The 27528-nt window shown below is 50.9% G+C and overlaps 1 protein-coding gene across 3 annotated transcripts; it reads right to left on the bottom strand.

The window, feature by feature from the left end:
• Positions 1 to 1613: 1613 nt before the first annotated feature.
• Positions 1614 to 27528, bottom strand: Supt5h (SPT5 homolog, DSIF elongation factor subunit). Of its 3 annotated transcripts, XM_059279226.1 has the most exons (30): positions 27407 to 27528; positions 27067 to 27157; positions 19351 to 19515; positions 18660 to 18725; positions 18109 to 18120; positions 17633 to 17702; positions 17448 to 17516; positions 17291 to 17356; positions 17060 to 17090; positions 16690 to 16758; positions 13685 to 13936; positions 12129 to 12218; positions 11960 to 12030; positions 10715 to 10820; positions 10476 to 10569; positions 10254 to 10390; positions 8135 to 8290; positions 7914 to 8060; positions 6634 to 6780; positions 6423 to 6548; positions 5399 to 5483; positions 5049 to 5159; positions 4873 to 4975; positions 4637 to 4764; positions 4446 to 4551; positions 3935 to 4093; positions 3661 to 3829; positions 3363 to 3566; positions 2026 to 2121; positions 1614 to 1950 (listed from the first exon to the last, which is right to left on the bottom strand). In XM_059279226.1, the coding sequence occupies exons 2-30, from the start codon at positions 27146 to 27148 to the stop codon at positions 1804 to 1806; spliced, it is 3264 nt and encodes a 1087-aa protein (XP_059135209.1). In that variant the 5' UTR covers positions 27149 to 27157; positions 27407 to 27528; the 3' UTR covers positions 1614 to 1803. The 3 variants fall into 3 exon arrangements, with proteins under 3 accessions (XP_059135209.1, XP_059135216.1, XP_059135222.1); XM_059279233.1 differs by lacking the exons at positions 18109 to 18120; positions 27407 to 27528 and having other exon boundaries at positions 19351 to 19513; positions 27074 to 27148; XM_059279239.1 differs by lacking the exons at positions 3935 to 4093; positions 18109 to 18120; positions 27407 to 27528 and having other exon boundaries at positions 19351 to 19513; positions 27074 to 27148.

The raw sequence follows: 27528 nt of genomic DNA, 5'->3' as shown, positions 1-27528 counted from the left end.
GACTTCATGGGGGATCAACCTCAGGTCTGACATACCCTGTCTCCTGACCAATTTTTGAGTTTTTATTTACTTAGAGGATGTCCCAGCACGCATGTGGAGGTCAGAGGAGTCATGCAGGTGTCAGTCCTCTCCTTTCATCACGTGGCTTCTCAAGATTGAGCTCAGGCCACCATGCTTGGTAGCAAAGTCCTTTTACCATCTGAGCCATCTGGCTGGCTCTGGTTATACTATCTTGACTCTCAATTGGTGGCTGTTCTGGTTGAGGCAACCCATTACTAGAGTCTCAGCAAACACAGGCTCCAGCAGCCAGAAAGATTCTTCTCTAGATCTAGATCTTGACTTGTCCCCTCGAAATTCACAGGGCTCCACCATAAGTCAGGTATGTTCTGAGCAGTCCAAACTCCATTCTTTTTTTTTTTTTTTTTCTTTTTGGTTTTTTGAGACAGGGTTTCTCTGTGTAGCTTTGGAGCCTGTCCTGGAACTCACTTTGGTAGCCCAGGTTGGCCTCGAACTCACAGAGATCCACCTGGCTCTGCCTCCTGAGTGCTGGGATTAAAGGCGTGCGCCACCACCGCCCGGCCCAAACTCCATTCTTAATGAGATTATTTTTCCATACTGGTGTTAAACCCATGGCATCACACCTGCTGTGTGAGCACTCCTCACTGAGCTGCGTCCCAGCTGAGTTATCTTCCAGTCCAGCGTCGTTGTCTCCTACCGCCCGCCAGGGTCTTACTACATGGTCTTACTCTGGCTGTCTAGGAACTCAAACTATGTAGAGCAGGATGGCCTCGAAATCACAGAGATTTGCCTCCCGAGTGCTGGGATCAAAGATGTGCGCAACGCCGGGCGGTGGTGGCACACGCCTTTAATCCCAGCACTCGGGAGGCAGAGCCAGGCGGATCTCTGTGAGTTCGAGGCCAGCCTGGGCTACCAAGTGAGTTCCAGGAAAGGCACAAAGCTACACAGAGAAACCCTGTCTTGAAAAACCAAAAAAAAAACAAAAACAAAAAAAAAAACAAAGATGTGCGCACCACCATGCCCCGCTCTTTTACTTTGTGAGACAGGGTCCTACTAAGGCAGTAGTTCTCAACCTTCCTAATGCTGTGATACTTCAACACAGTTCATGTTGTGGTGACCCCCAACCATAAAGTTATTTTCATTGTTACTTCATAACTGTAATTTTGTTAGTTATGAATCATAATGTAAATATCCGATATGCAGGCTATCTGGTATGTGACCCCTGTGAATGGGTTGTTCCACTCCCTTCCCAAAAGGGTCAGGACCACAGGTTGAAACAGCTACACGAAGGGGACCTGCTGTCCTTAATGGGACCTTTGCCCAAATAGGCCATGACTTTGTGACCCGCCTCCCCCAGTCTTCTGAGTAGCTTGGATGACAGGCCCAGCTCTAATCCTCTTTCTCCTGTCCTCTACATCCTCTCAAGAGCCCTTTGGAGTCCGAGAGCCATTATTTTCTCGATGGGGAAACAGACTTAGAATCCAGTTATTTGCCCCAATTTAATAACAACACTTAAACAAGACAACCCTTCCCACCAACACACACACACACTCACACACATACACACACACACACACACACACACACACACACACTTTTCAAACAGCTTCTCTTTATTGAAAGACCTGAAGACAAAGGCAAGCTGGGGCAGCAGAAACAAAGTGGAAACTTCTCTGAGTCTGCTCTGATGTCTAGAGTACCAGGAAAGGAAACCCTCCAGACTCAGGGTTCCACGCTGGGCCAAGCAGGGCTGCTTGCTCCATGTTTGCACAGCACACTTGGGCTTCAGGCCTCCAGGAGCTTCCCTAGGAAGCGGAGGTTCAGGATCTTAATCTGCTGGTCTTCTAGGTCCATTCGGATGATGCCATCCTCACCATCAATACTCAGTAGGACCCCGGTGGCCTCTCGGTCCTCACCCAGAATCACTTTCACCTGGAGGCAACAGTAAGTGTCAGGCCCACCAACAGCTGCCATGCCCCCTGTGCCGTCCTACAGGCCCCATCCTACCTTGTTGTTCTTGGTGGGGGTGATGGGTTCCAGGTGCTCACTGGAGATGCTGACCACCTTCTCACTGTCTTTCAGGTACACAGAGCACATGCCTCCCTGCAGAGGGAGGGAGAGCCTGCTCAGCCTGTCCTGTTCCCAATGCAATCTGGAGCCCACCCTCCAAGCACCACAGGCTATCAGGGTGAGCAGTTAAGGCGACTAAAGGACACACTAAAATGCAGCTAAATCAGGTCGAAAGAGAGCCAGGCATTGTGGCACATACTTTAATCCCAGTACTCAGAGATGAGGATCTCTCTGGATTCCAGGCTAGCCTGCCTGGTCTATATATCTTTGTTTGTTTTGTTTGTAGCCAGGCTGGCCTCAAACTCAGAGATCCGCCTGCCTCTGCCTCCCAAATGCTGGGATTAAAGGTGTGTGCCACCAAGCCCAGCTTCAGGTCTCAGCTTCAGTGTCTCCTCCAGAAAGTCCTCCCTGATTCACTAAAGTTGAGTACAGTGCCCGCCTCAGTTCACCCTGCTCCCCAAGCGTTCTAGGCTTCTCAAGCCAGTTCTGCCCACTCTGGGGACATATCTCTCTACCCCAAGTCAAGGTGAGGTCTGTGAGGACAGGCTCTGGGGCTGATTGGTCCCTGGTGTTTCATCAATCCTATCAGAACATCTACTGGAGGGCTGACAAGGTGCAAAGCCTTCCTATACCAAGTTTGGCCCCTGAAGAAAAGAATAAAGGTGCTTTCCTCCAGAAAGTTACACAGATGCACTGAGCACCCCCAGCCCCAAATACAGACCAAGCTAAGGTTGACACTCAACTTTAGGCAACAGGTGGGTAACAGGAAGAGCTCCTCAGACCCCTAAGACTCAGCCTGAGACAACAGCTGTTTTCTGAAGGCTGAAGGACTAGCCAGACAAGACCGGATGGAAGACAGGGGTGGCGTGTGCAAAGGGTGAGAACTCAGTGGGCCTCTGAGAGCTTGAGCCTGGGGGTGTCGATGCCTGGCCCAGGGGGCCACTTGGCACACTACTGAGTTCATCTTTCCAAAGTCACTACGCTCAAGTGTGCCAGGTGCCCAGGCCTGAGCTGTGAGCACATGAGGCAGAACTACCCATCCCCTGGAGTCACAGACACTCACTCCAGCCTTCAGTATCTGTCCACCACAGCATACCAGACATTATAGTTGGAAAGTTATAACTAAAACTATAAATAAGTAAGTTGGGGATATAGCTCAGTGGTAGAGCACTAGCCTAGCATGTATGAGGCCTAGGGTTCCGTCCATAACACCACAGACAAACATAAGTAACTACAGAGTTGGGGGCCCTGCCCACCCCCAGGACACTACTTACTGTGACACTGCGGATGACGCCCGTCTGCCCCACTACTTGTGTGTCCAGATAGGTATCTCGCACCTTCACCTGGATGTCAGTGGTTACCCAGTCACTGGAGTTCTGTTCAATGCCTGAGCCTGGTGTATGTGGGTTGTAGCCTCCAGGAGAAGGAGCTCCAGGGGTCATGGGACTGTAGCCAACAGGGCTGGGGCTGGGACTGGCCTGAAGGAAGAGGAATGAGTGTCTGGAACAATCACAGTCCTGGCCATCCCAACTGAGGCCCACCTCTTCCACAGACTTCTGTGACATGGCATACCTGATAGGCCATGGGTGAAGGTGTGGGGTGGTAGCTGGCCGGGGAATGGGTGTTTTGATAGCCTGCTGGGCTTGGTGCCACTTGGTGGTAGCTCTGGGGGCTGGGACTGGGCTGATAGGACCCCTGTGGAGAGGGGGCAGCGTAGGGGGAGAACTGGTCCGTGTTGTACCTGTAGACAGAAGAAAGAGGTGTTAGTACCAACAGAAAGGGTCAGAAGATAGGGCGGTGGGCAGCTGTGTGCAGGGCTTTTCGGGCTCGGCCCTGGTGGACTCACATGGCTGGCGTCCCTGGTGTCTGCGGGTTGTACTGTGGATTGACCTGGGGGGATGATGGGTCTGGGTAGCCGGGTGTTTGGGGATTCGGGGTTCCCCCATATGCCTGTGGGGATGGGGTGGGCTCGTCGTCAAAGGCATACTCGTATTCCTCCTCAGCCCTGGTGGGACAGAAGTCTGTTGAGAATGACGGGCGGTAACAAATCTGACAACGCTTGTAGAACAGCACTACACACTGGATCCTCAACTGAGGCAACTGCGGTCTGACAGAAGCCCCAGACAAAGGCTTCTTGACACTAAGGCAATGCCACAGCTGAGTCGATGGTGCAGAGGGACAAGGCTGCCTGCTCAAGACCACACACCTGGCAATGTCTCCAAGCACAGAGTAAACTGTATGTTAGGCTGCATGTGATGCGGACAGGACACTGTATTCCCAGCCTGCAGCAGTCACAATATTCAAACACAACCACTCACACCCTGGCCAACACAGCCCATCCTAAAAACGGCCCTCACCTGGAAGGTGTGTTTGGGTTGTTGGGGTCCCAGGCCCCACTCTGAGCAGGAGTGCGGCTCCCATCATGCAGAGGCGTCTGCGAGCCATAATGTGGAGTGCGGCTACCTGGATAAAGTAAAGAAGCATGCTCTTCATTCTATCCTATTTGCTGAGCGCTCTGCCTCATCCCTAGTATTGTGGACATACTTACCATCCTGCAAAGGTGTCTGGGAGCCATACATGGGTGTTCGGGATCCAGAGCCGTACATGGGTGTCTGGGAGCCATACATGGGTGTCCGTCCATAGGTGGAGGTCATGCCACCTGGACGCTGGGAGTCACTGTGGACATACAACAGTGGGGTGGGTGGGATTCCTAGTATGCCCATGCTGGTCCTCCCTAGGCCCAGCCATCAACCCCTCACTGGTCTTTCCTAAGCCCAAACGTACACCGTGGTGAGCCGCTGGCGGTCTACAGAGATGGTCTGGCAGGTAGAGTGCAGTTCTACTCGGGCCGTGGATTCCGTGGCATCCTTCACCACACCAATGTAGCCTATAAGGAGTTAGGCAGTTAGGTGGGGGGACTCTCCATCACAGCCCCTGCCTCCCCGCACCCCATGGCTCACCTTTGTAGGGTCCCTGGGAGATACGCACAGTCTGGCCTATGAGCTCGTTATCTCTTCGCCCTCGACCCCTGCTCATGCCACCACCTGGGCTACCAAAGCCACCATGCTGGCCTGTAGGTGGAAGGATGTTGTGGGGCCACAGGAATTATGCCTCTCTCTTACACTGTGCCCACAGCCAGGACACCCTCAAACCTCTCTCTACCAGCTTCAGCTGCCCTAGAGGGTTAGGGGCCCCCTCCACCCACTCCCTAACCCTGAAGCCTTCTTGACCCCACTCTAGGTCACAAGGCTCTCAAGCTGACCACTCAAGGCTCCCCCATTCTGACCTCTGGACTCTGACCCCATCTCACCTTCAGCACTGGGGTGCATGGGGCTGCTGATCCGGGGACTCATAGGAGTGAAGCCACCAACAGTTAAATTGGTCACATCCCGGGGCTGGGAGAGGGATAAAGAGTGAACAGCCAGGCAGGAGATAGAGGTGAAAGGCCTCCAGTCCATTCCCCACAATGACTGGCCTAGATTCTGCTTGCAGCAACCATCCATCCTTTTTCCAGGGACAAAGCCCCATCTCCTAGGTGAGGAAGTGCCACCTCTGCCTCTGTAGGCCTCTCCATCAAGAGGCCTGGGTCTCCCCTCACCAAGATAAGCACTTTAACCAAAATGAGTCAGAAATTTAAGTCCCTAGTGACAAAAACACGAGTCAGGGGTAAAAAACACCATATCTGCAGGCACTGGGGTCACCTGTTGGCCCCATTTCCTTATTTTTGAGACAAGGTCTTGCGTAGCTCATGCTGGCCTTGCACTTGCTGTGTAGCCAAGAATGATCTTAAGCTGACCTGCCTCCGCCTCACTTCCCAAGTGCTGGTACTGCAGGGGTGTGCTACCACAGCTTGCTCCAGATTTCCTTTCCCATATCTGGCCCTGCACAACTTCCCTGCCAGTCCTGTCTCAGGGCCCGGGCAATGGCAGCTCCTGAGTTACACGGTGGTTCTGGATTCCTTCACCCTGATCTCTGCTGTAACACACACATCCTCTATCTCAACCAGTGGTCCCCTGACCCAGTCTTTGCATTGTACCATCACTTCTGGGAAGAGGGGCACACAAGAAAGGAAGCCCCGACAGTGAAACCTGCCGCCACTTCACTTTCCTCCGTATCCTGATGAATCAGCTGCAGGAGGGTGGAGACTTTATCTCCTTTGCAGGTACCCCAGGGTGTCTAGTACCCAAATGCAACCCACAAAAGTGACAAATGACAGGAGAGCAGCTCAAAATCCCAAAGAAACCTTTCTGACCTTCCCCAAGGACTTGGCAGTGAGACCTACTCTTAGTCCCACCAGCCTGGTCTTGCCTGTCCTGGGGCCCTGACGTTCTCACCTTTGAGCCCCCAGCCAGCACCAGGTGCCGTGCCTTGCAGACAAACATCCCGCCGTTCTCCACCAGCTTCTTGCAATGCAGGAAGGCAAAGCTGCGATACAGATGGCGGATCTCGCCCTCTCGGCCCTGGGCAGAAGGGGGTCACATGCTGGGCAGGGAAGACCCACCACAACTTTTTTAGACTCGCCAAGAGAGCAGTGCTGACACTTACCGAGTGAGGGCCATCGATGACCTTGACAATGTCCTTCACATGGATGTTGTTCTGATCGGAGTCCAGGGCCACAGCAAAGCGGTTGTCCTTTTTCTGAGTCACGGCCTGGTGCCTGACAGTCACCACCTTCCCATGCATGTTCAGAACCTTTGGGTGGAAAAGGACGCAGAGGATGAAAGGGGATGAGGTGATGTGAGATGAGCTGTCCCTTCCTCAGGGGAGACAATCCTGAGACCCTGAGCCCTACACGGCAGCCTGACTGCATGAATGTGGAGCCAAGTCAGAGCACCAACCACCAGGCCCTAGGTCAATCACAAACATTCTAGATCATTCCAAAAGATCCTTTGGAAGGTTGTGGTGTAGCTCAGTACAGAGTGCTGGCTTAGCATGCACGGAGCTCTGTGATCCCCTGCACCACGGCAACTGGACACAGCAGCAAACGTCTGTAATCTCAGCACTCCACGTGGAGGCAGCCACATGGGAGAAACAAAAGGCACTTTGGGAGGAGACTACCTTCCTGACTGAGCATCAGGGGCATGGGAGGAGGTGTCCACTGATGATCCACCCCTGCTAAACTCTTCACACACTTCCCTCTGAGAGGAATACAATCACAATTCCTACTTTACAGTGGCCCCAAGAGGGTAAGTCATGAGGCCAGAGTCACGTGGGACAGAAGCAACAGAGCTGACACAGACTCGGGGTCCTAGGTGCTAGGCTAATGCAGACCTGGGGGAGGGGAGGGGAGGGCAGAGCTGACACAGACTCGGGGTCCTAGGTGCTAGGCTAATGCAGACATGGGTGGGGGAGGGCAGAGCTGACACAGACTCGGGGTCCTAGGTGCTAGGCTAATGCAGACATGGGTGGGGGAGGGCAGAGCTGACACAGACTCGGGGTCCTAGGTGCTAGGCTAATGCAGACATGGGTGGGGGAGGGCAGAGCTGACACAGACTCGGGGTCCTAGGTACTAGGCTAATGCAGACATGGGGGAGGGGAGGAGGTGAGGGGCAGAGCTGTGGCAACTGCAGCATGACATCTTTGAAAAAGCACCAAATACTGAGACATACATTCAATTATCAGCCAATGAGGTAGATCTCCACCTAACTAGGTGTGAGACTTGAGGTAGACAGGAAAAATGACAGGCCACTTGCCAGCATTACACAGACAGTCTTCAGGAGCCTTACCAAGTCTATAAACTAGCACAATCTGTAAGCCTGGTCACCACGCTCTACCACCTCCTAGGATGGGGGGCTCTCAGGGCAGGAGTGAGCGTAAAGACACACCTGGAAGGTCTCTCGCTCTAACCGCACGATGACACCCACGGTGCGGGGATCCAGCTGCACCAGCTCACCCCACTCATGCTGGCCCCCGACATCTACACCTGAGGCTGTCTCTGAGCAGAGCTGCAGGTCCCGGGGAAGCACCTTCAACTGTGAAGACAGTGGAAGCGGTGAGGCAGGCCCCAGGGAATTACCTACTGGGGTCCCCTCTTCCAGGCACTTACCTCATGCATGGTGAGGTCCGAGAAAAGAATGACAAAGTTCTCCTCCACCCGCACAATGAGACCTGTGTCACCCTCAAATCGGCCAGCAATCACTTTTACATGGTCCCCCATCTTGAAGTACTTCCGAAGTTCCTGGGCTGGGAACTCAAGCATGTCCTAGGAGATGTGGCCACAGAGACAATAAGTACGTAAAAGAAACCATCATCACCAGCCCTACTCACCTTTAGCATCACCTCAGTCTCAGCCAAGACCTGCAGACCTACTGCAGCTCCCTATCACCTACCCACACCGGAGGCCACCTGAGACACTTGCATGGCTCCTGCGGAGACAGCTGCCCCAGGCAGGGCTTTGAGCTGGACAACCGTCTACCACGGAGAGGGCCGGCCCGTGCACCACATGTACACGCCTGAACCCACAGGCAGCTTGTCCTCAGATACATGGAACTCTCTTGGACCAGTATTTTGATGCCATTCCCTAAGCCCCAAACACTGTATGCTGACACCAACAACTCGTCATACATGTGCACGCACACACGCAAACACCTCTGTGACTGAAAGCAGGCACTGACCTCAGGTTACTCCACAGTCAAACCCTAGACCCAATGAGACCCAGACATGCCACTCCTCAGAAACAACAAAGGCAGACAGACTTGTCATTATGCCATGACAGACTGGAAGTCAGTCCTTCAACAACACATCAGGAAACAGCCCATGAAGGGACCTAGTGACTGCAAGCCAGTCAGCTACTAGAGAGGACGAGGCAGGAGGACCACAAGTTCAAGGCTGGCTTGGATAAGTTAGCAAGTTTCTGACTCAAAAAGTAAAAACAGAACCAGCGAGATGGCTCAGCTTGGGTAAGGGAGCTTTTTGCCAAGACTGACAGCCAGAGCTCTGTCCCTGCCCTTCTTCCCCAAATACAAACACAGTGATTAAATACAATTTTTAAGTAAAAAGAGGCTGGGCATGGTGGCAAATGCCTTTAATCCCAGAACTTGGGAAGCAGAAAGCAGGTAGATTTTTGTAAATTAAAGGCCAGCCTGAGCCGGGCGGTGGTGGCGCACGCCTTTAATCCCAGCACTCGGGAGGCAGAGCCAGGCGGATCTCTGTGAGTTCGAGGCCAGCCTGGGCTACAGAGTGAGTTCCAGGAAAGGCGCAAAGCTGCACAGAGAAAACCTGTCTTGAAAAACCAAAAAAAAAAAAAAAAAAAAAAGGCCAGCCTGGTGTATAGAGTAAGCTCCAGTCCAGCCAGAGCTTCATGAGTCCTTTTCCAAAAACAAACAAACAAACAAAAAACAAGAGAGAGAGAGAGAGAGAGAGAGAGAGAGAGAGAGAGAGAGAGAGAGAGAGAGAGCGCGCAAAGGGGATCAGCAAGATGATTCAGAGATAAGGGAGCTTAAGCCAAGGGAACAGACTTTGACCTCCATGTATGTGCTGTAGTATATGCACGCACAAAATAAATAAATGTAAACAAAAAACAAAAGAGCACCAGGCAGTAGTGGTGCACAACTGTAATCCCAGGCAGAGGCAGGAGGATCTCTGAATTTCAAGGCCAGCCTGGTCTACAGAGTGAGTCCCAGAATAGCCAGGGCTTTACACAGTGAAACCCTGTCTTGAAAAACCAAAAATAAATAAATAAATAATGGAGGGGGTACACATAAAGAATATAGCCCAGTGGTAGAAGCCACCAGTGAGGGGCTGGGGGTGAGGCTAAGAGATAGGGCATTTATCTAGCATGTGCAAAACCCTAGGTTCTGAGTATCACACACAGGCACCAAAAAAGAAAGAGGAGGGGCATCCCTTGGGTGCATTCTTCCTCTCCTCTAAAAAGCCACACACAGAGGTACACATCACTATCAGGTTGTCCTTCCTCATAAGCAGGACAGCCCAGGCCACAGCATGTACCCACAAAGTCCCCCACAGACAGGCAGAATCAGGCCTGAGAAACCACCCGACACCTGCAGAATTCCCCAGTCACAGAAAATAGGCCTGAATACTCTCAGCAGACCATCAGCACAAGGAGACACAAAAAGGTCCAGACACGTCCTCCTCGAGGGCAGGAACCACTGTCTGGACCTACACACAACCTGCCATGAGCAGACAAGCCAGTCCTGTGTTGTCACCTTGAGGTCCTCGTGCTTGGGCATGATGGTGATCTTGTTGCCGTCCACGCTGAGAACCTTGCCCTGCAAGTTGATGAGCTCACCCTCGCACACCTCCACATTGTCCCCAGGCTGGAAATTGTGTTCCCGCTCCTTCCCTGAGGGAACAGTGCAGGGCTGACTGGACAGCAGTCTCCAGGGCCACCCTCCTCCACAGCCAGGCGTGAGGCCAAGACCAGATACCTGTGCCTTCAGTCACCACCTCCAGGTCAATGCCCTCAGGCTGATCTTCAAACTTTTCCAGCTCTGACAGGGTGGGCTTCACACCCTCTGTAATCTGAGACCCAGGGTGAAGGGAGGAGAGGGACAGGGGTCAGTGTTACCGCCAGCGAGAATCACTGTCCAAGACAAAACCACTGGAGACCATGGCTCCAGGGAAAAAAAGGCACACCACCCCATGAGCACTGCCCACTGGGCCTTACCACAGCAGACATGGCGAAGCTCTTGAATAGGAAGCCCTTCCGGCTGTAGCGGTTCCCCTCGAAAATGAGGAAGTCACCATCGGAGGCAACATCACCCCCTAAGGACCTGAGATTTTGGGGGAGGATAGAGATGGTAAGGGGGTGTGTGATCCTTTTCCTGAATGGAAAAGGGGCTCAAGACCCTCCAACACACGACTTTGGTAGCTTAAACGACTTTTCACACCCCAAAGGCCAGCTAAATGAAGGGACTCCCTGCCTTAGTGATCACTGGAGCTGCCCTTTAGTACCTGCTGCTGTCCCTATTCACACTGGACAGTGAGTGCTGGGCACACAGCAGGCTCTCAGAAACAAGGATGAATAAACATTATTCTTGAAGGGCAGGAGCAAGAGTCCCTGCATGTTCTCAGCTGTGCAGACACCCCCAAACCCTGGGACATCAGAAGCAGGGCCTCATTCTCTAGCAGAGGGAAGGTGGACTCAGGACAGCTGAGAGCAAGGCTGATCATGATCCCAATGCAGGCAGACAGGAGTCAGGGTCCTTCACCCTGCATACAGGGTTCAAGCGACTTAGCTTAGGCCCCCAGTACAGAAAGATGGAGGCCACTATAGGAAAACGTTTGAGTGGCTGTTCCCTCAGCCATCTTTGCCACATGGTGAGTCTGGCAAGGGGAGCAGTGTGCTCTGATGGGCACTGAGGGGGGGGTCCCCTCTGCCCTCTGCTGAAGCATGGCCTAGTGGTGGAGCATGTGGACAATGTGCCCAATGCCCTAAGTTCCACCCTCGCACCAAACCAAAAATCTGCCTACGGGGCCCTTACACATAGCAGGTTCCAGAGCAAGACTAGAGAAACCCGTGTCCCCTCTCTTTTGCCCATCACCAGGAACCCCAGCCAGTCTTAAACACACACACAAAGTCAATGACTATAACTCTGGGAGACCGGGGTAGTGCATCACTATTAGCAACATGCAACAGACTGAGATGTGGCTTGGTGGTTGAGTGCTTACTTAGCATGCATGGAACCCACCACTCAATCCTCAGGACCAAAGGAAGAAAAGGGAAAAAAAAGAAAAGGGGGGGAAAAATCTGCAGCAGAGGAAACTGAGATTCGAAGAAAGAAAGTGCCTACCTGAGGCTAGACTGCCCAGCTACGAGCTCACACACCTAAGGGGAATGTCCCTAAAGAGGACACCAAAGCACATTGTGCCACACAACCAACAGCCAAGCCTGGTCCCTAGGCATGCTCACCTGATCTTCTCAGCATCAAAGAGCCTCTGTGGAGGCCGCTTGAACTTCTTACTTTTGGCAAACCAGTCTTTCTGTGGAGAACAAGGGCCACATGTGGGAGAGGTTAGGGAGGAGGGCTGGCTACCAGCAAGGATACAGTGTCCCCAGCAGGCACCACAGCTTGCAGTACCAAGCTCATGCGGGCTTTGATGCGGTCATAGTCGATGCGTGGGATCATCTTGAGGGAGATTGTGTTCTGGCTGGGTTCAACGTAGTCCACCTGGCAGAAAACAGCACGTCAGCAGGGCTCATCTGGACTTCAGTGACCCTAGCAACCTGAAGGGAAGGTTCTAGAGTGGCCAGAGAAGGGCATGGTAGAGATCTGGTTGCTCACAACTCCCAGAAACCTCTCTGTCCTGACCAACACTTCTTAGCACTGAAAATGAACATATACCACCTACCTGCCTTCCCCACTTGGATGTCTCAAAGGTCCCACAAACACAAGACCACAGCCTAATAATGGCTGTTTTCTCCAAACTGCCCCCTTTCCCATAACCTCCCACTCTATTCTGCTTAGGCCATAGCCTAAAGTAATTTTTCAAGGATGACACTGGACTTTTGACTGTCCTCCTCTACCACCTGAATCCTGGGATTATAGGCATGAACCACCAAGCCTGGTTTTATACAGGGCTGAAGACTGAAGCCAGAGCCTCCTACATGCTAGGCAAGCACTCCACCAACTGAGCTCCATTCCCAGCCCTTTCTTTCCCATTCCACCCACCCATCCAAACGCAGGGGATCAAACCCACAGCCTCATGCAAGCAAAGCAGGCAACTATGAGTTCAGAAGCCCTGGCAGTCCTCCTCAATTCCTTCATTCTTATGCACTCACAGGTCCCCGCAGCTATGAATGTTAAGGTCCCAATCTTCCCAGCTGGGGGAAGCAGTAGAGCATTTGCCTAGAACCTACCAGTGGGGCTTGGGGTGTGGCTCAGCTGAACATTTGCCAAGAATGTGTGAGGCCCTAGGTTCACTTGCCATCATATAAAAAAATTTACAAATTGAACTACATTTCATAGAACCTTCCCATCTCTCCACAGTGACGCCAAAGACTTACAAGCCTTTAATCTCAGCACTCCAGAGGCAGAGGCAGGCAGATCTCTGTGAGTTTGAGGCCAGCCTGGTCTATATATAAGTTCCAGGCCAGCCAGGACTATATATTAAGATCCTGTGTAACAAAACAAAAGGACCTACAATGAACCATGAGGCCTATCACCTCCAAACTCAGCTGTGTCTCTCACTACCCGCTCTAAACATCTTGATTTTATTTATCCTGTATGTGTGGCGGGGGAGTCTGCATGTCTACCTGTATCATGTTGTACCTGGTTCCCTCAGAGGCCAGTGAGCATCAGATCCCTGAGGACTGGAGTTACAGAAGGTTGTGAACCACCACGTGGTACTGGGAATCAAACCCAGACCCACTAGAAGCACAAACCACTGAGCCATCGCTCCAGCCTTGTCCCAGGCATCGACTTCATGTGCCTACCTTCCTCCTCACACAGCCCATGTGGCTCATCACCACTCCCTTTCCTAGCGACAGCCATCACCTCCTGTGTGCTCAGAGCTAAAGCCTCACCTTGCCTCCCCACCCCGAGGGAAGCTCTGTTCTGGCTCTTGGAAAGGGAAAAGGAGGAAAAGAGGCAGTGTACAGCAGCCTGGCCCACTCAGCTGCTCCATCGGCTCCCACCTGAGCGATGTCGTCTTTGTAGATGCCACGCTTGAGGCGGACCCAGGACTTTGGCTTCAGGTTGGCCACCTCCTTCACCACCTTGAGTACATCAGTCATCTCCTTGATAGGCACCATCTGCTGGTTCCAGTAGCCAAGCCGCAGGTTGCCTACACCCTCAATGGCCTGCTTCACATGGGTTTGCTTGTAGGCCTCCACGTAGATGTAGCCCTTCACGTGCTCTGGGGCAACCACTGACTTAATCTGCAGGGGCTGGAGACAGAGGTGGGAGGGGGGAATGAGGAACACAGCTAGCTAACAGTCAGGACTGCTACTCTCGGGCTCCTCCAGAGCTGAGTCTGCGGGAGCATATCACCAAGTGGCACAGGTACTTGGATGGCCACAGGAACACAATGGAAGCTGGCCTCAAATCCTTGTTCCTCCTGCCTCTACCTCCCAAACGCTGGGACTGCAGATGTGCATCACCATGTCTGGTTTTATGCAGTGCTGAGGACCAAGTCCAGAACTTCAGGCATGCTAGGCAAGTACTCACCAACCAAGTCACATCTCCAGTACTTTCATTTTTTGAGACAGTTTCTCATGTTGCTCAGGTTGGCCTTGAACTCCTAATCCTCCTGCTGTAGTCTCCCAAGTGCTAAAAATTCAGGTATGGGCTACCACATCTGGCTAAAAGGTTTTTTTGTGTGTTTTTAAAACCCAAAGAGGAGAATGAAGGGGGCTGGCCATTCCTCTGGAACTCTGCCCAGCCTGGCTTGGTGAGGTTCCTTGATCACCCTTTCCTTCCTGTCTTCCCCAGAGACGTCCCGAGGACCCCACCTGTCACACTGGCTGATCATGTCTCTGTGGGTGGGGGAAATGTCAGTACCCTCCTGTTTGGAACTGAGGAAAGCATGAAGTATGGCCAAGGCAGGCAAGTGCCGAGGACCAGACCCTCTTTGGGGGTTGTGGGTGGGTCCTCCTTCTGCTGCTGTCCTGCAATCCATGACAGGTGGGACGTGGGGTACACAGACATTGGGATATTTGTATTCTTTGTTTGTTTGTTTGTTTGTTTGTTTTGTTTTTCAAGACAGGGTTTCTCTGTGTAGCTTTGCGCCTTTCCTGGAACTCGCTCTGTAGACCAGGCTGGCCTCGAACTCACAGGCCTGGCTCTGCCTCCCAAGTGCTGGGATTAAAGGCGTGCGCCACCACCGCCTGGCAGGATGTTTAATCCTATGCCATTAGAGAGGCTGCTGCCTCAGGCAGGCCAGCCCCTCCTCCTCTCGGCTACATTCTTGTTGCTCAGACTATATTTCAATTAAAAAAAAAAAATCTTACCATGCCAAAAAAAAAAAAATTAGTCAGGTGTGGTGGCGCATACCTTTAATCTCAGGGCTGGGGTGGGGAGGGGAGGGGCTCCCAGAGGCAAGCCAATCTCTGAGCTCGAGGAGGCTAGCCTGGTCTACAGAGTGAGTTCCAGGACAGCCAGCACTACACAGAGAAACCCTGTCTCGAAAAAACAACAACTGGGCAGAGAGATGGCTCAGAGGCTAAGAGCACTGGCTGCTCTTCCAGAGGTCCTAAATTCAATTCCCAGCAACCACATGGTGGCTCTCAACCATCTGTAATGAGATCTGGTGCCCTCTTCTGGCATGCAGGCAAACATACAGAGCACTCATACCTAGAAAAAAAATACATAAATAAAAATTTTGGCCAGGTGGTGGTGGTGGTGGTGGTGCAAGCCTTGTAGTCCCAGCACTTGGGAGGCAAAGGCAGGTGGATCTCCATGAGTTCAAGGCCAGCCTGGTCTACACAGAGAAACCCTGTCTCAAAAAACCAAAACCCGGCTGGAGAGATGGCTCAGAGGTTAAGAGTACTGGCTGCTCGGTTGGGAAGAGGGAGGACAGGGGAATCCGTGGCTGATATGTAAAATTAAATTAATTATAAAATAAAAATATCTAATTAAAAAAAGAGTACTGGCTGCTTCCAGAGGTCCTGAGTTCAATTCCCAGCATCCACATGGTGGCTCACCACCATCTATAACTGTAGTCTCAAGAGATCCAATGCCCTTTTTCTGGTGTGCAGATGTACATGTAGACAAAGCATGAAAAAAACAAAACAAAACAAAAAACACTGAACTAAAAACAAAACAAAAATTAGGATTATTTATGTGTACATGTTTCTGTAATTGTATCTAAGGAGGTCTGAGAAGTGTCAGATCTCCTGGAGCTGAGTTATAGGCAGTTGTATAATTGTGAGTGCCTGATGTGGGGACTATCAAACTCCAGTCCTCAGCACAAACAATATGCATCACTAGCCACTGAACCATCTCTCTAGCCCTGGCAAAGAAGTTTTAATTTACACATAGACACACACACACACACACACACACACACACACACACACACACAGAGCACTAGAGAGATGGTTCACTCAGTAAGAGCATTTGCTTCACAAGCATGAGGGCCTGAATTTGGATCCCTAGCATACATGTAAAAAGCCAGGGGTACGGAAATATGGAATGAGACGGAAAAATCTCCGGGGTTTGCCAGTCAGCCAACCTAGCAAAAAAAAAAAAAAAAAAATCCAGGTTCAGGGAGACCCTATCTCAAGAGAATAAGGCAGTGACCAATAGGAAAGTATTTGATATTCTCTCTGGCTTCTTCATGCACAGGTGGGCGTACCTTCAGACATCACACAATACTGCACATGCATATGCATACACCCCAAAACAAAACAAGGGCTGGAGAGACAGCTGAGCCATTAAAAGCTAATGTTCACAACCAAAAGGGTAAGGGTTCAGTTCCTATTACACACAGCTGTTTCTCCAGCTAAAAACAAACACCACCAACAAAAACAAAGTCCCAGGAAAGCAGAGCACCCCTAAATCCAGGCAGTGGTCTTATTCTCTTGTTCTAGTTCACCTGTTCACTCACTCACTGCACAGCTCTGCTTGCCCAAGGGCACCTAGTGCCTATAAATGTCTTAGCGCCTGGGCTCAACCGCCATCTGCCCACTCCCCGACTGACCGTGTCTGTGAACTGGTAAGCGATGAATTTGCGCATCAAGGAAATCGCTGTGGCTCGTTCCTCCCCAATCTGGAAAGAGAGGTGGATTTGGAGACCTGAAGAGCAAGAGAGCAGGACACAAGAAAACTGACAGGAAAAAGGAGAGGGCAGGTGGAGGGCAGGAAGGTGAAGTAGGAGAGATGGACTGCAAGAAAAAGACGCGAGGGAGATGAGAGCAGAAGAGGAAGAAGGGGGCAAAAAGTGGGACAGAGAGAGACAGGAAAAGGAAGAGCACAGACAGGCAGCTACAGGACCAGGAGACTAGCTGTGCAAGAAGATCCAGAGAAGATGTGTGGTCCTCCCTACAGCAGCCCAAGGCCAGAATACGCACCTTACACTTGACAGTCCACAGGTTGGGGTCCCTATATAGCACAGGATAAGAAGACAAGGTTACCAAAACTGTCTCCTCAGTAAGACATGATCCACACCATCTGCCCCTCCAGCCCAGGGCCCAGCTCTTAACGACTGCACACAGAGTTCTCATTTCCCCCGCCCTTCTGTATGTCTACAGCTCATATGGGATTCCCACCTTTGGCCGTCCACCCTTCTCCCACTCTCTTACTTGACTCCTGGGAGCAGCTGCTGCTGGGTGATGTCATCCGAGAGCTCATCAGACCCTCCATACACCCTAGAGAGAGAACAGCAGTGGGAAGGAGGGGAGCCCCACCAGACCACACTTGCTTTCCACCTAGGACCACCTGCTCCCACCAGGCACTTACGTCTCTCCCACAGATGATTTAGCGTATTTCTTCATATAATACTCGCCCAGTTCTTCTTCCCTTTGGTCCCTGGGGTACGAGGGGAAAGCAGTCATGAAGGAAAGTGGAGGACTGGAGGGCAGGCTGACCTGCCCCACATCTGTCCTAGGAAGCTGGGTCCCACCCAGGTCTCCTCATTTACTTACCTCCAGAGATTCTGCAGACGGCGAGCCCCAGAGCGGTCTTCATCCAGGACAACGTTATCAATATTGGAGGCTGGAAACAAGAGGCACAGGAGAGTCAGGCTGGAAAAGGGCTTGGGGAGTTCAGGGCCAGACCTGGCCCTGGGGCAGGAAGACACCTGGCTGAGGGTGCCCCACCGTCTTCCCCGTCCTCTGTCCTACTCAACACCCTGCTTCTCATCACGTGCTCAGGGATAGGTCCAGTTGCTGGGGGGCATCCATCAGTTCTCCATCTCACAGTCACCATCTAAGCGCGCCCTGAGCTCCCCCTACCTCATACTCCTGCCTGTACTACACCTAGGCCTATGGACACAGAAATGCATAAGCTTCCTAGGTCAGACCCCCAAGACTGCCTATCCCTGTACCCCATGTAAGTCACAGCCCCAGGGCCACATAGGTTATGGGAGGAGAGCCACAGACCACACTTGCCCAGTTCTTACCTTCAATCTCTTCTACTTGGAGGAAGAGGAGAAGGTGGTGGTAGTGGTGGTGGTGGTGGTGGTGGTGGTGGTGGTGGTGGTGGTAGTGGTGTGCAGGGTAGACAAAGTATGAGCCAAATTATAGCAGCGAAATCAACCAATGGGGTGGGGCGGAGGGAGGGACACAGGAAGGTCAAAAACCAAAAGTAAAGGCCAGGCACCAGGTGGGTGGGGAGAAGCCGAAATGTATGAGGTGCACAGAACGAAAATAACAGGGAAGGGGGCACTGGCCCAGCAAGTGGGGGGTATTGTGGGGCAGAGCCCACCCACCCTACACCCCACAAAGGGATACCCAGAATACTCTCCCCACAACACCACCCGCCCCCACTCATGGGCCTAAAAGGAAAAGGGTTGGAGGAGCCGTCTCTCTGGCTGGCGAGGACAGAAAGAAGCAGGGTGAAGAGTGAGGGCTGGGGTGGTTGCAGGGATGGGGTGTGGGGAAGGGCTTAGAAGACACCCTCCCAGGCACAACCCATGCCCAACATGGTCTTGCAGGCAGGTCCCACACACACCTTTCTCCAGGATATCTTCAGCTCCATCTTCCCACTGGTCCTCATCCTCATATTCATCATCTACATCTGAAACGGGAAAGCCAGGCAGTCAGCAGGGATGAAAGGTGACCTCAGGACAACAGCTCCAAGAGAATGAAACATCCCCTCTGAAAGACAAGCCCCAGAAATCCACAGACCTGGACAGAGGCTCAGAAAGGTACGACATTCTTTACCCAAGCTCGTACCACAAAGGAGGTGTCACGTGGATACACCTGTTTCTAAAGGCCAGTTCCCCCACCCTACCTTAACCAGACATATCCCTTCTAAAAAAATTACAACCAGAACTAGCATGGTGGCACACATCTGTAACCCCAAGCATTCTGAGTCAGGCCCCATGGTGAGGCCATTCATCCCAACTACATGAGAAGTTAAGCAGAAAACTGCAAGTTCAAGGCCAACACTGTCAGTTCAAGGCAAGCCTGAGCAACTTAGCAAGACCCTGTCTCAGAATGAAAAGTAAAAAAGAGGGTTGGGAGTATGCCTAGAGTCCACCAGTGAGGCTCTGGGGATAGGGCTCAGAGAGGGCCATTCTTTGGAATAGTCGATCCCCACCACCTCATATGCATGCGCACACACAAAACTGGAGGCACAGATGCCTCATGTCTCGTCTCCTCTTTAAGCTTGCCTAATGCTTCCAGGCCCTATGACATACCAGCCTCATCCAAAATGAATCCCCCATGGCGTGGTTTCTTTGGGGGCCGGTCATCATCTTCTTCCTCTTCCTCCTCATCGTATTCTTCTTCTTCCTCCTCCTCCTCTTCTTCAGGCTCCTCTTCCTTTTCACTGCCTGCTACACTCCGTCGTTCATCCTCGGCCTGTAGGGTTCAAGCAGAGTTCTACTATCCCCAATCCAGAAACCCTGATGTCACACACACACATCCAAACTGCCCTCACAGTCCCAATCTTTACCAGGTCTCTGGTTACTGTCCCAACTCAAGTGACAGTCCAGCCATGACCCAGCCACCCAACCAATCCCTGGAAACCAATCCCTTCACTAGATCCCTCACTCTGAGGGCCATTAAATGGCAGTTCCTTGTGACTTAGTCCTCAGCCCTCATCTCTGTGTTTCCTTAAGAGTCTGCTCCTGACTCCTGGATCTGTTTCAGGTGCTTAACACCCACCAATGGATGTCTCCGGTGCTTCCCTTGCAATCCCTCAACATGCTATTTATCCTGAGGCTCCAATCACTTCACGTGTGTGTGTGTGTGTGTGTGTGTGTGTGTGTGTGTGTGTCTGAGAGAGAGAGGGAGAGAGACAGAGACAGAGAGACGGAGAGAGAGAGAGAGATAGAGAGAGTCAGAGTCATTTAGTAATGCAGACTGCCTTGGAACTCACTGTGTAGCCTAGGCTGGTCTTGAACTTGTGGCAGTCCTTCTGTCTGTGTTTCCCAAGTAGTGGATTATAAGTGTAAACCCCCACAGCTGGCTTCCACTCACCTCTTCAAAGCAGCTTTAAATGGACCTAAAGCTCTGTCTAGGACCATCATTCCCCCTCATCCCACACCTCTGTCACTAGACCATTTACCTTTCATTACATCAGCTCCCCCATCTGCTGCTGATGCCCCCACATGCCTCTACTTCTCCACTTTTCCCAGAAACAGAGCCCACCACCCACATGCAGCAGCCTCTTAGTTGTCTCCCTAGATATCCTCTGAGTATGCCAGGCCAACAGTCTCTGTGTCCCAATGTGTCCACAATGCTGTCCCCATAGCTGTGCTGTCCAGCTCCCTGAAGGCACCAGATCCTCACCCTTTCTGCCTGTGAATGTCACTGCTCTGATCCCTCCCTATCAATACATCCCAAGTCTAGGCCACCATGCTGCCCTCCAGCACTGGATCCTTGCCTTGGCCTCCTTAGGAGACCCCTAGGTTTCTAATCCCTGTTCTGTAGACGGATTTTTCTTTGAGCCACCAGCTCACAAATAACTACACAGGGACTTATTAATTATGAAAGCTCGGCCTTAGCTTAAGGTTGTCCCACTAGCTCTTATAACTTCAATGAACCCATTTATATTAACCTTTCTTTCTCATTCTCTATGTCCAACTCGTTCTGCATCTCTCTTGCATCTAGATTCATCTCCTCTTCCTTTCTCTCCCTGGGAATCCCACCTATACCTCCTGACTAGTTATTGGCCATTCAGCTCTTTATTACACCAATCAGCAAATACATCTTCACAGTGTACAGATATCCCACAACACTGTTCTGTACCAGTCACAAACAGATCCACACAAATTCTGCTGTCCAAGCATTAACCTTTAACTCACCACCTCAAGGCTTCCTCCATTTCCACATTGTTACAACCTATTTATCCAATATTTTTTTATATTTCTGTTTTTATTTTAAACCTGCTTATTAGTGTGTGTGTGTGTGTGTGTGTGTGTGTGTGTGTGTGCGTGCGCGCGCGTATGCATTCACACCTATGTGGGTAAATGCCAGATATATGCAGGTGCCCTCAGAGGGTGTAAGATCCACTGAAGCTACAGTTACAAGCAGCTGTGAGTCACCTGACCTGGATGCTGAGAACCAAACCCAGGTCCTCTGGGTGAACAAGTGCTCTTAAACACTGAGCCATCTCTCCAGTTCAGTTTTTTCTTTAAATTCACTTAATTATTTCTAAATAGCTTAAGAGACAACAAGTAAATTAAAAATATATACATGTGCTGGGCGGTGGTGGCGCACGCCTTTAATCCCAGCACTCGGGAGGCAGAGCCAGGCAGATCTCTGTGAGTTTGAGGCCAGCCTGGGCTACCAAGTGAGTTCCAGGAAAGGCGCAAAGCTACACAGAGAAACCCTGTCTTGAAAAACAAAAAACAAACAAACAAAAAAAATACACACACACACACACACACACACACACACACACACACACACATCAACTCTGGGCATGGTGGTGCATGCATTTAATCCTTTCTCTTAGGAAGCAGAGGCAAGTGGATCTCTATGTGTTCAAGGCCAGCCTGGTCTACATAGTAAATTCCAGACCAGCCAAGGCTATATAGTGCGACTCGGCAAGATACTGCTGCAGTCTATGGGCAGAGCCTTCCCCTGCAACACCCAGGCTCCACAATCTCAAAGAAAGATGGTCATGACACCAAAGCACCAGAAGGACACTCCAGGCTCCAATCAAACACAGAGCTGCAAAATTGCAAGGGAAGTAACACATACCCTACAGCATCAGTAAGTACAGCCTAAATCTTATCAATCTACCTGAGAGCACCTCTAGTCACCAGGTCCTGAACCATCTTAAGTGTTGGGAAACCAGCAACTGACCTTGAACCTGAAGCTAGGCCAGTCAGGGCTACAAAATGCAACCCTGTCTCAAGAAAAGGGGTTAAAAAGATACAATGTATGTACATGTAAAACTGACAAAAAGTAAACATTGTTAAATGGAAAAGTAACTAATATGTATCACATCTGAATCAATATGTACATTTGACCTTACTTGGGGCTGAGGCCACGGCTCAGCAGTTACAGGCATATGTTGATCTTCCAAAGTTTCAAGGATCAATTCCTAACACTCTTATTGGGCAGCTCACAACTGTCTGTAACTCTATTGCTAGGGGATCAGAGCCCTCTTTTGTTCTTGAGGGCACACTCCCAACACATAGCAGCATACATTCACACTAAGAAAAAAATCTTTAAGCTGGGTGTGGTGGCACTTTAATCTCAGCACTTGAGAGTCAGAGAGGCAGGCAGATCTCTGTGAATTTGAGGCCATCCTGACCAACACAGTGAGTTCCAGGAGAGCCATAACTACATAGTGAGATTCTATCTCAATACATAAATAAATTTTTAAAAACCTCAAGCTGGGTGTGGTGGTGCACGCCTTTAATCCCAGCACTTGGGAGGCAGAGGCAAGTGGATCCCTGAGTTCAAGTTCAACGTGGTCTACAGAATGGGTTCCAAGGGGGAAAAAAATCCATAAAAAAAAAAAAAAAATCAACATTGCTCCATTCTATTTTAATTGCACGTTGAATTATAAATTTTATACATTTATTTAGTTGTTGTTATTATTTTGCCCACTAATAAATGTGACCAAAGACTTAAAAAACATACACATTTGCCTGAGTCTGATAATTCGTTCCCCTGCCATGACCCCTTGGCAGGATTGGAAGGAAGCACACACCCTGCCCAATGCCAAGCTCTCTTTCCAGGGCCTTCCTCTCAAACAATTCCTCTAGGCTTCTTCTGTTCTGCACCACTTTGTATGATGTGGGTATTTTGGAGGTTTCTGTTTGGATTTGGGGTTGACTGGCTGGAACCCAGGGCTGTGACAATGCTAAGCATATGCTCTATCACTGAGAGCAACCCCAGCCTCTAAAACACACTCTGCCCTCTCAGCAATGACATCCACCATACCAGTCCTCTTTATAAAGAGCTGTTCTAGGGTGTGGTCCTTGGTAGATGGCTCATACCTAAGGTGTATATAGCCAGCACAAACCTGGACTAGGCAGGTAATCAAAAAAAAAAAAAAAAAAAGAAAAAGAAAAAAAAAAGAAAAAGACAGGAAGTGGGAGGTGATGAGAAGGTGGAGGGGAGACTGGAAGGAGCAAGGAATGGAGGGGTAAACATCAAAATACACTGCATAAAGTTCTCCAAGAACTAATAAAATATTGTATTAAAAAACCTATTCTAGGCCGGGCGGTGGTAGCGCACGCCTTTAATCCCAGCACTTGGGAGGCAGAGACAGGCAGATCTCTGTGATTTCAGGCCAGCCTGGTCTACAGAGTGAGTTCCAGGAAAGGCGCCAAAGCTACACAGAGAAACCCTGTCTTGAAGAAAAAAAAAAACAACTATTCTAGCTAGGCATGGTGGCACATGCCTTTTACTCCAGTACTTGAGAGGCAGAGGCAGGCCAATCTCTAAGTTTGAGGCCCGCCTGGTCTACATAAAACCACCATTCTATGCCAGAGCTGGTGTACTGCCAACACTGCAAGAAAAAAGGTTATTCTTGGGCTGGGGATGTGGCTCAGTAGTAGAGTCCTTGCTTAGGATTCACAGGCCTGGGTTAGGTTACCAGAACCAACGAAGAAAAAAACAAACAACAAAAACCATTCCTGTTGCAGGCAGCCTGCTCCCTTTCCCCGAGGTGAAGCAGGCTCCTCCACCACAGCTCTGCACAGAGCCGCTAAAGGCTCAGGCAGCATTGGGTGCCCAGCACTGCCCAACCCAGAGCAAGCAACAGATGGTTCAATAACATCTGCTTGAGCCAGGCGGTGGCAGCACACACCTTTAATCCCAGCACTCCAGAGGCAGAGGCAGGCGGATCTCTGTGAGTTCGAGGCCAGCCTGGACTACCAAGTGAGTTCCAGGACAGCCAAGGCTACACAGAGAAACCCTGTCTCGAAAAACCAAAAACCAAAAACCAAAAACCAAAAAAAAAAAAAAAAAAAAAAAAAAAGAATATCTGCTTAAGGGATGTGGCTAGGCTTTCTCTGCTGCTTCCTCCCTCCCAGACCTCCACCATCACGGGTGGCATGCATGTTCCCAAGAAGGGCTTGTCCCTGTTGGTGCTGTCCTATCCCCGTAGCTATCATAACTCCAGTTCTGGGGAATCCAATGCCTTCTTTGAATCTATCGGCACATGGGCAGTGCACAAAAATACAAGCAGGCAAAAACACACATACATAAAAAATAAAAATAAGTAAATCTAAAAAAACAAAACGCAAATCACCGACCCAGGTGTGGTGGTGCCCACCTGTAGTCTCAGCACTCAGGAGGCAGATGGGTCTCTGAGTTCATGGCCAGTCTGGCCTGGCCTACACAGCCAGTTCCAGGCCAGGCAGAGACACAGGTAAGACCCTGTCTTAACAATAAAAACACTGAGAAGAACAAAAAAAAAAAAAAACGGATTTCCTGACTAGGTGACAATATCTCACGCTGCAATTCTTTTTACACATATATTCTGTGTGTGGGCTCATGTGTGGGGAACCTTCAGGAGTCAGTTCTGTTTCACCATGTGGATCCTAGGACTCAAACACAGGTCCTTGGACTTGGTGAGCCATGTCACCAGTCCAAGGTCTCACAGTTTGTTTGGTTTGGTTTTGTTTTGTTTTTCAAGACAGGGTTTCTCTATGTAACAGCTCTGGCTATCATGGAACTCGCTTTGTAGACCAGGCTGGCCTCAAACTCACAGAGATTATCTGCTTCTGCCCTGAGAGTGCCGGCATTAAAGGCATGTGTCATCACTGCCTGGCTTACATCTTACATTTTAAAAAGCCAAGCTTTCTAGGCCCGTTTCAAGCCATCTTGCCACTGTGTCCCTGGCTGGGTTCCAGAGAAGCCTTCTTCCCTGAAGCAAGGGCTCCCGCACACAGCTGTATTCCCTGGGGGCTGGACCACAGTCTTGGGTGTGTGTTGTTTTTTGGGGGAAACAATCTGAGATTGTAAGCATGAACTGGAAGGGCCAATCTATACAGTGAAAGACCCAAAGAAGACATCAAATAACTCAGGAGCCTGGTGGGCAGCACTGCACCGCTACAGTTCTTACTCTACCACACTCTCACACTGCCATCAACACCCCTGCAGGACTGTGTATCTATAAAACAATCTCTGCCTACCGACTTAGTTAGCTCAGGAAGGGAGGCTGTGAGCCCCAATGCCACACTTGGAGCCCCTGCTGAATGAATGAAGGGGATGAGAATGGGAAGCCAGCTGATCTCCTTCACAGCAAGCAGCATACTGTTTGCTTGACAACCTAACTATCTACAGAACACAGGACAACATCTGGCCCAGTCTTCAACAGCTGGGGCAGGCCTCATACCTCCTTGGTGTCAACAGTCAGTCAGGAGGTGAGTCATGAGTCTGACGAGGTGCCCAGTGAAAAACCTCTGCAAAGAAGGAACCAGGGACCCTGGTCTCATTACCACCAAGTACAAGTGCCAACAGTGACCTGAAGCCATGCGTCACTAAGAGCTTGGAACAAAGGCTAGTCCTGTCACGCCCCACACACACCTGCTGCCCTACATTACCATGGCACCCCGATGCCGGCCTGGGAAGAGAGGACCAGCCCCAAAGGCACACAGACTGGCAACTACCTACCTACAGAGGACAAGCAGACCATGTAAGTGGGTACATCAACGGAAACCTATAATCCTACACCTGATGCCCTCCAGGACACAGATCCATGACACCTTCCCTTTGCTAAACTCTGCCATGAGGTAAGCACAATGATAAACGGCAACTGATATATACCAGGACTGGAGAAAACCCAAGTGAGCACAGAGCGGGCAGGATGGAAGTGCGGCCTAGTAGGAGAGCACTTGCCTAGCATGCCTGAGGCCAGGGGTCAATCCCCAGCCCTGTAACAGGAGGAGATGGCCACTTCTGTGCTGTCAGTCCCTTCTACTTCCCACTGAAGGGGACAGTGACCTCAGCTTCAGGTTACTGTCTGGCAGCTGAAGCCTGATGATGACACCAGGGTCCCTAGTTCCTTCCTCACATAGGTTTTACATTGTAGACGGTGAAATGTTTGAAACCACTGACAACTCACTAAAGAAATTAATTTAAGGCCCAGCCCAAGAACTCCCTACACACGCACACGCAATTCTAAATTTAAGGGAATCGCAACTCAGTGGTAGAACTCCTCCTACTTAGTGTGTACAAAGCCCTGCATTCTATCCCCAGCAACATTATGGCTTAAATTCACACGTTTCCTATGTGCCTTGCACAGAAATTTAATGCAGTATTTTTAGTGCACCAGTGTTTTTGACCTGTTACATTAGGTCGGGTGTGGAAATTTCCGTTTGTGGCATCAAATATAGGGGCTCAAAAAGTTTCAGATTTTAGAACATTTCAGATCTTTGGTTTTCAGATTAGGGATGCTGAACCTGTGTATCTTCTATGTATTGGCTACATTTATTCACATTAGCAAATACGTGTTCGCTTATCAGTTGTTTATTTACACTTTAAAATCTGTTAGCAGGAGCCCCAGGACAAAGAATTGTGCCTGGCACACAGTAGGCAACACAAACACACTTCCGGGAGAACTGGGTATTACCCGAAAACAAAAACACAAAAGATACACTAACAGCTGAAGCTGTAACTCGACGACAGTGTATCGATCTAGCACGACTAAAGCCCTGGATTCAATCCTAGCACCGCCAACAGCAATAATAAACAAAATGAAGCAAATCGGATCCATGAACTTAAAAGCCAATGACGTCTGAAGACATCACCTACTGCCTCAGTGTACCTGGCGCAGCCCACCTTGCAGATCCTGTCTCTCTGCTCCCCGCGGACTCGCCTGCTCGCCCATCTCTCGGACAAACTGGAAAACCCCAGCCGTTCGTTCCGAGTCCCGGGCTCCGCAGGGGCCTCCCCGCCCGGTCCCTGTCCCCAGGCGCAACGTCTCCCCCTAGAATGCCCATCCCTGACCTCGGCCTCCTCCGCCTCGCTGCTGCGCTCGCTGTCCTCCTCCTCGGAGAAGTTGCTGTCCTCGCTGTCCGACATCTTCCGCAACTGCAGAGGAAAACAGCGGCCTCAGCGCACCCCAGAACCCGGAGCTCCGCCCCGAGCCTCAGTTTCCCTGCAAGTTCCCCTGGGGATGAAAATCCCTAGGCGCACTTCCTGCTGCAGCCTCGCTCCGGCAACCGCGAACGCGACTTCCGCCGATGCCAGCTAGCCCACGCCGAGGGCCTGGCTCCGGCCCCGGACATTTCCCGAGCCCCCGTCAGCCTCCGGGCCTACCCGCTCAGCAGACCCTCTTACCGATTACTTCACACCTGAAGCTTCCGCGCCAGCTGCGGAGCACACGACGCCTAGCTGGCCTGACGTGCTCTCGCGCGAGAACTGGCGCGTTAGCCTCGCCTAACGCGAGATTTTTCGGGGCC

The sequence above is a fragment of the Peromyscus eremicus genome, chromosome 1, assembly GCF_949786415.1.
Source record: "Peromyscus eremicus chromosome 1, PerEre_H2_v1, whole genome shotgun sequence".
In the NCBI taxonomy this organism is placed as follows: Eukaryota; Metazoa; Chordata; class Mammalia; order Rodentia; family Cricetidae; genus Peromyscus; species Peromyscus eremicus.
Note: the sequence above shows the minus strand (reverse complement) of the source record. Positions and strands in the feature narration are given on the sequence as shown.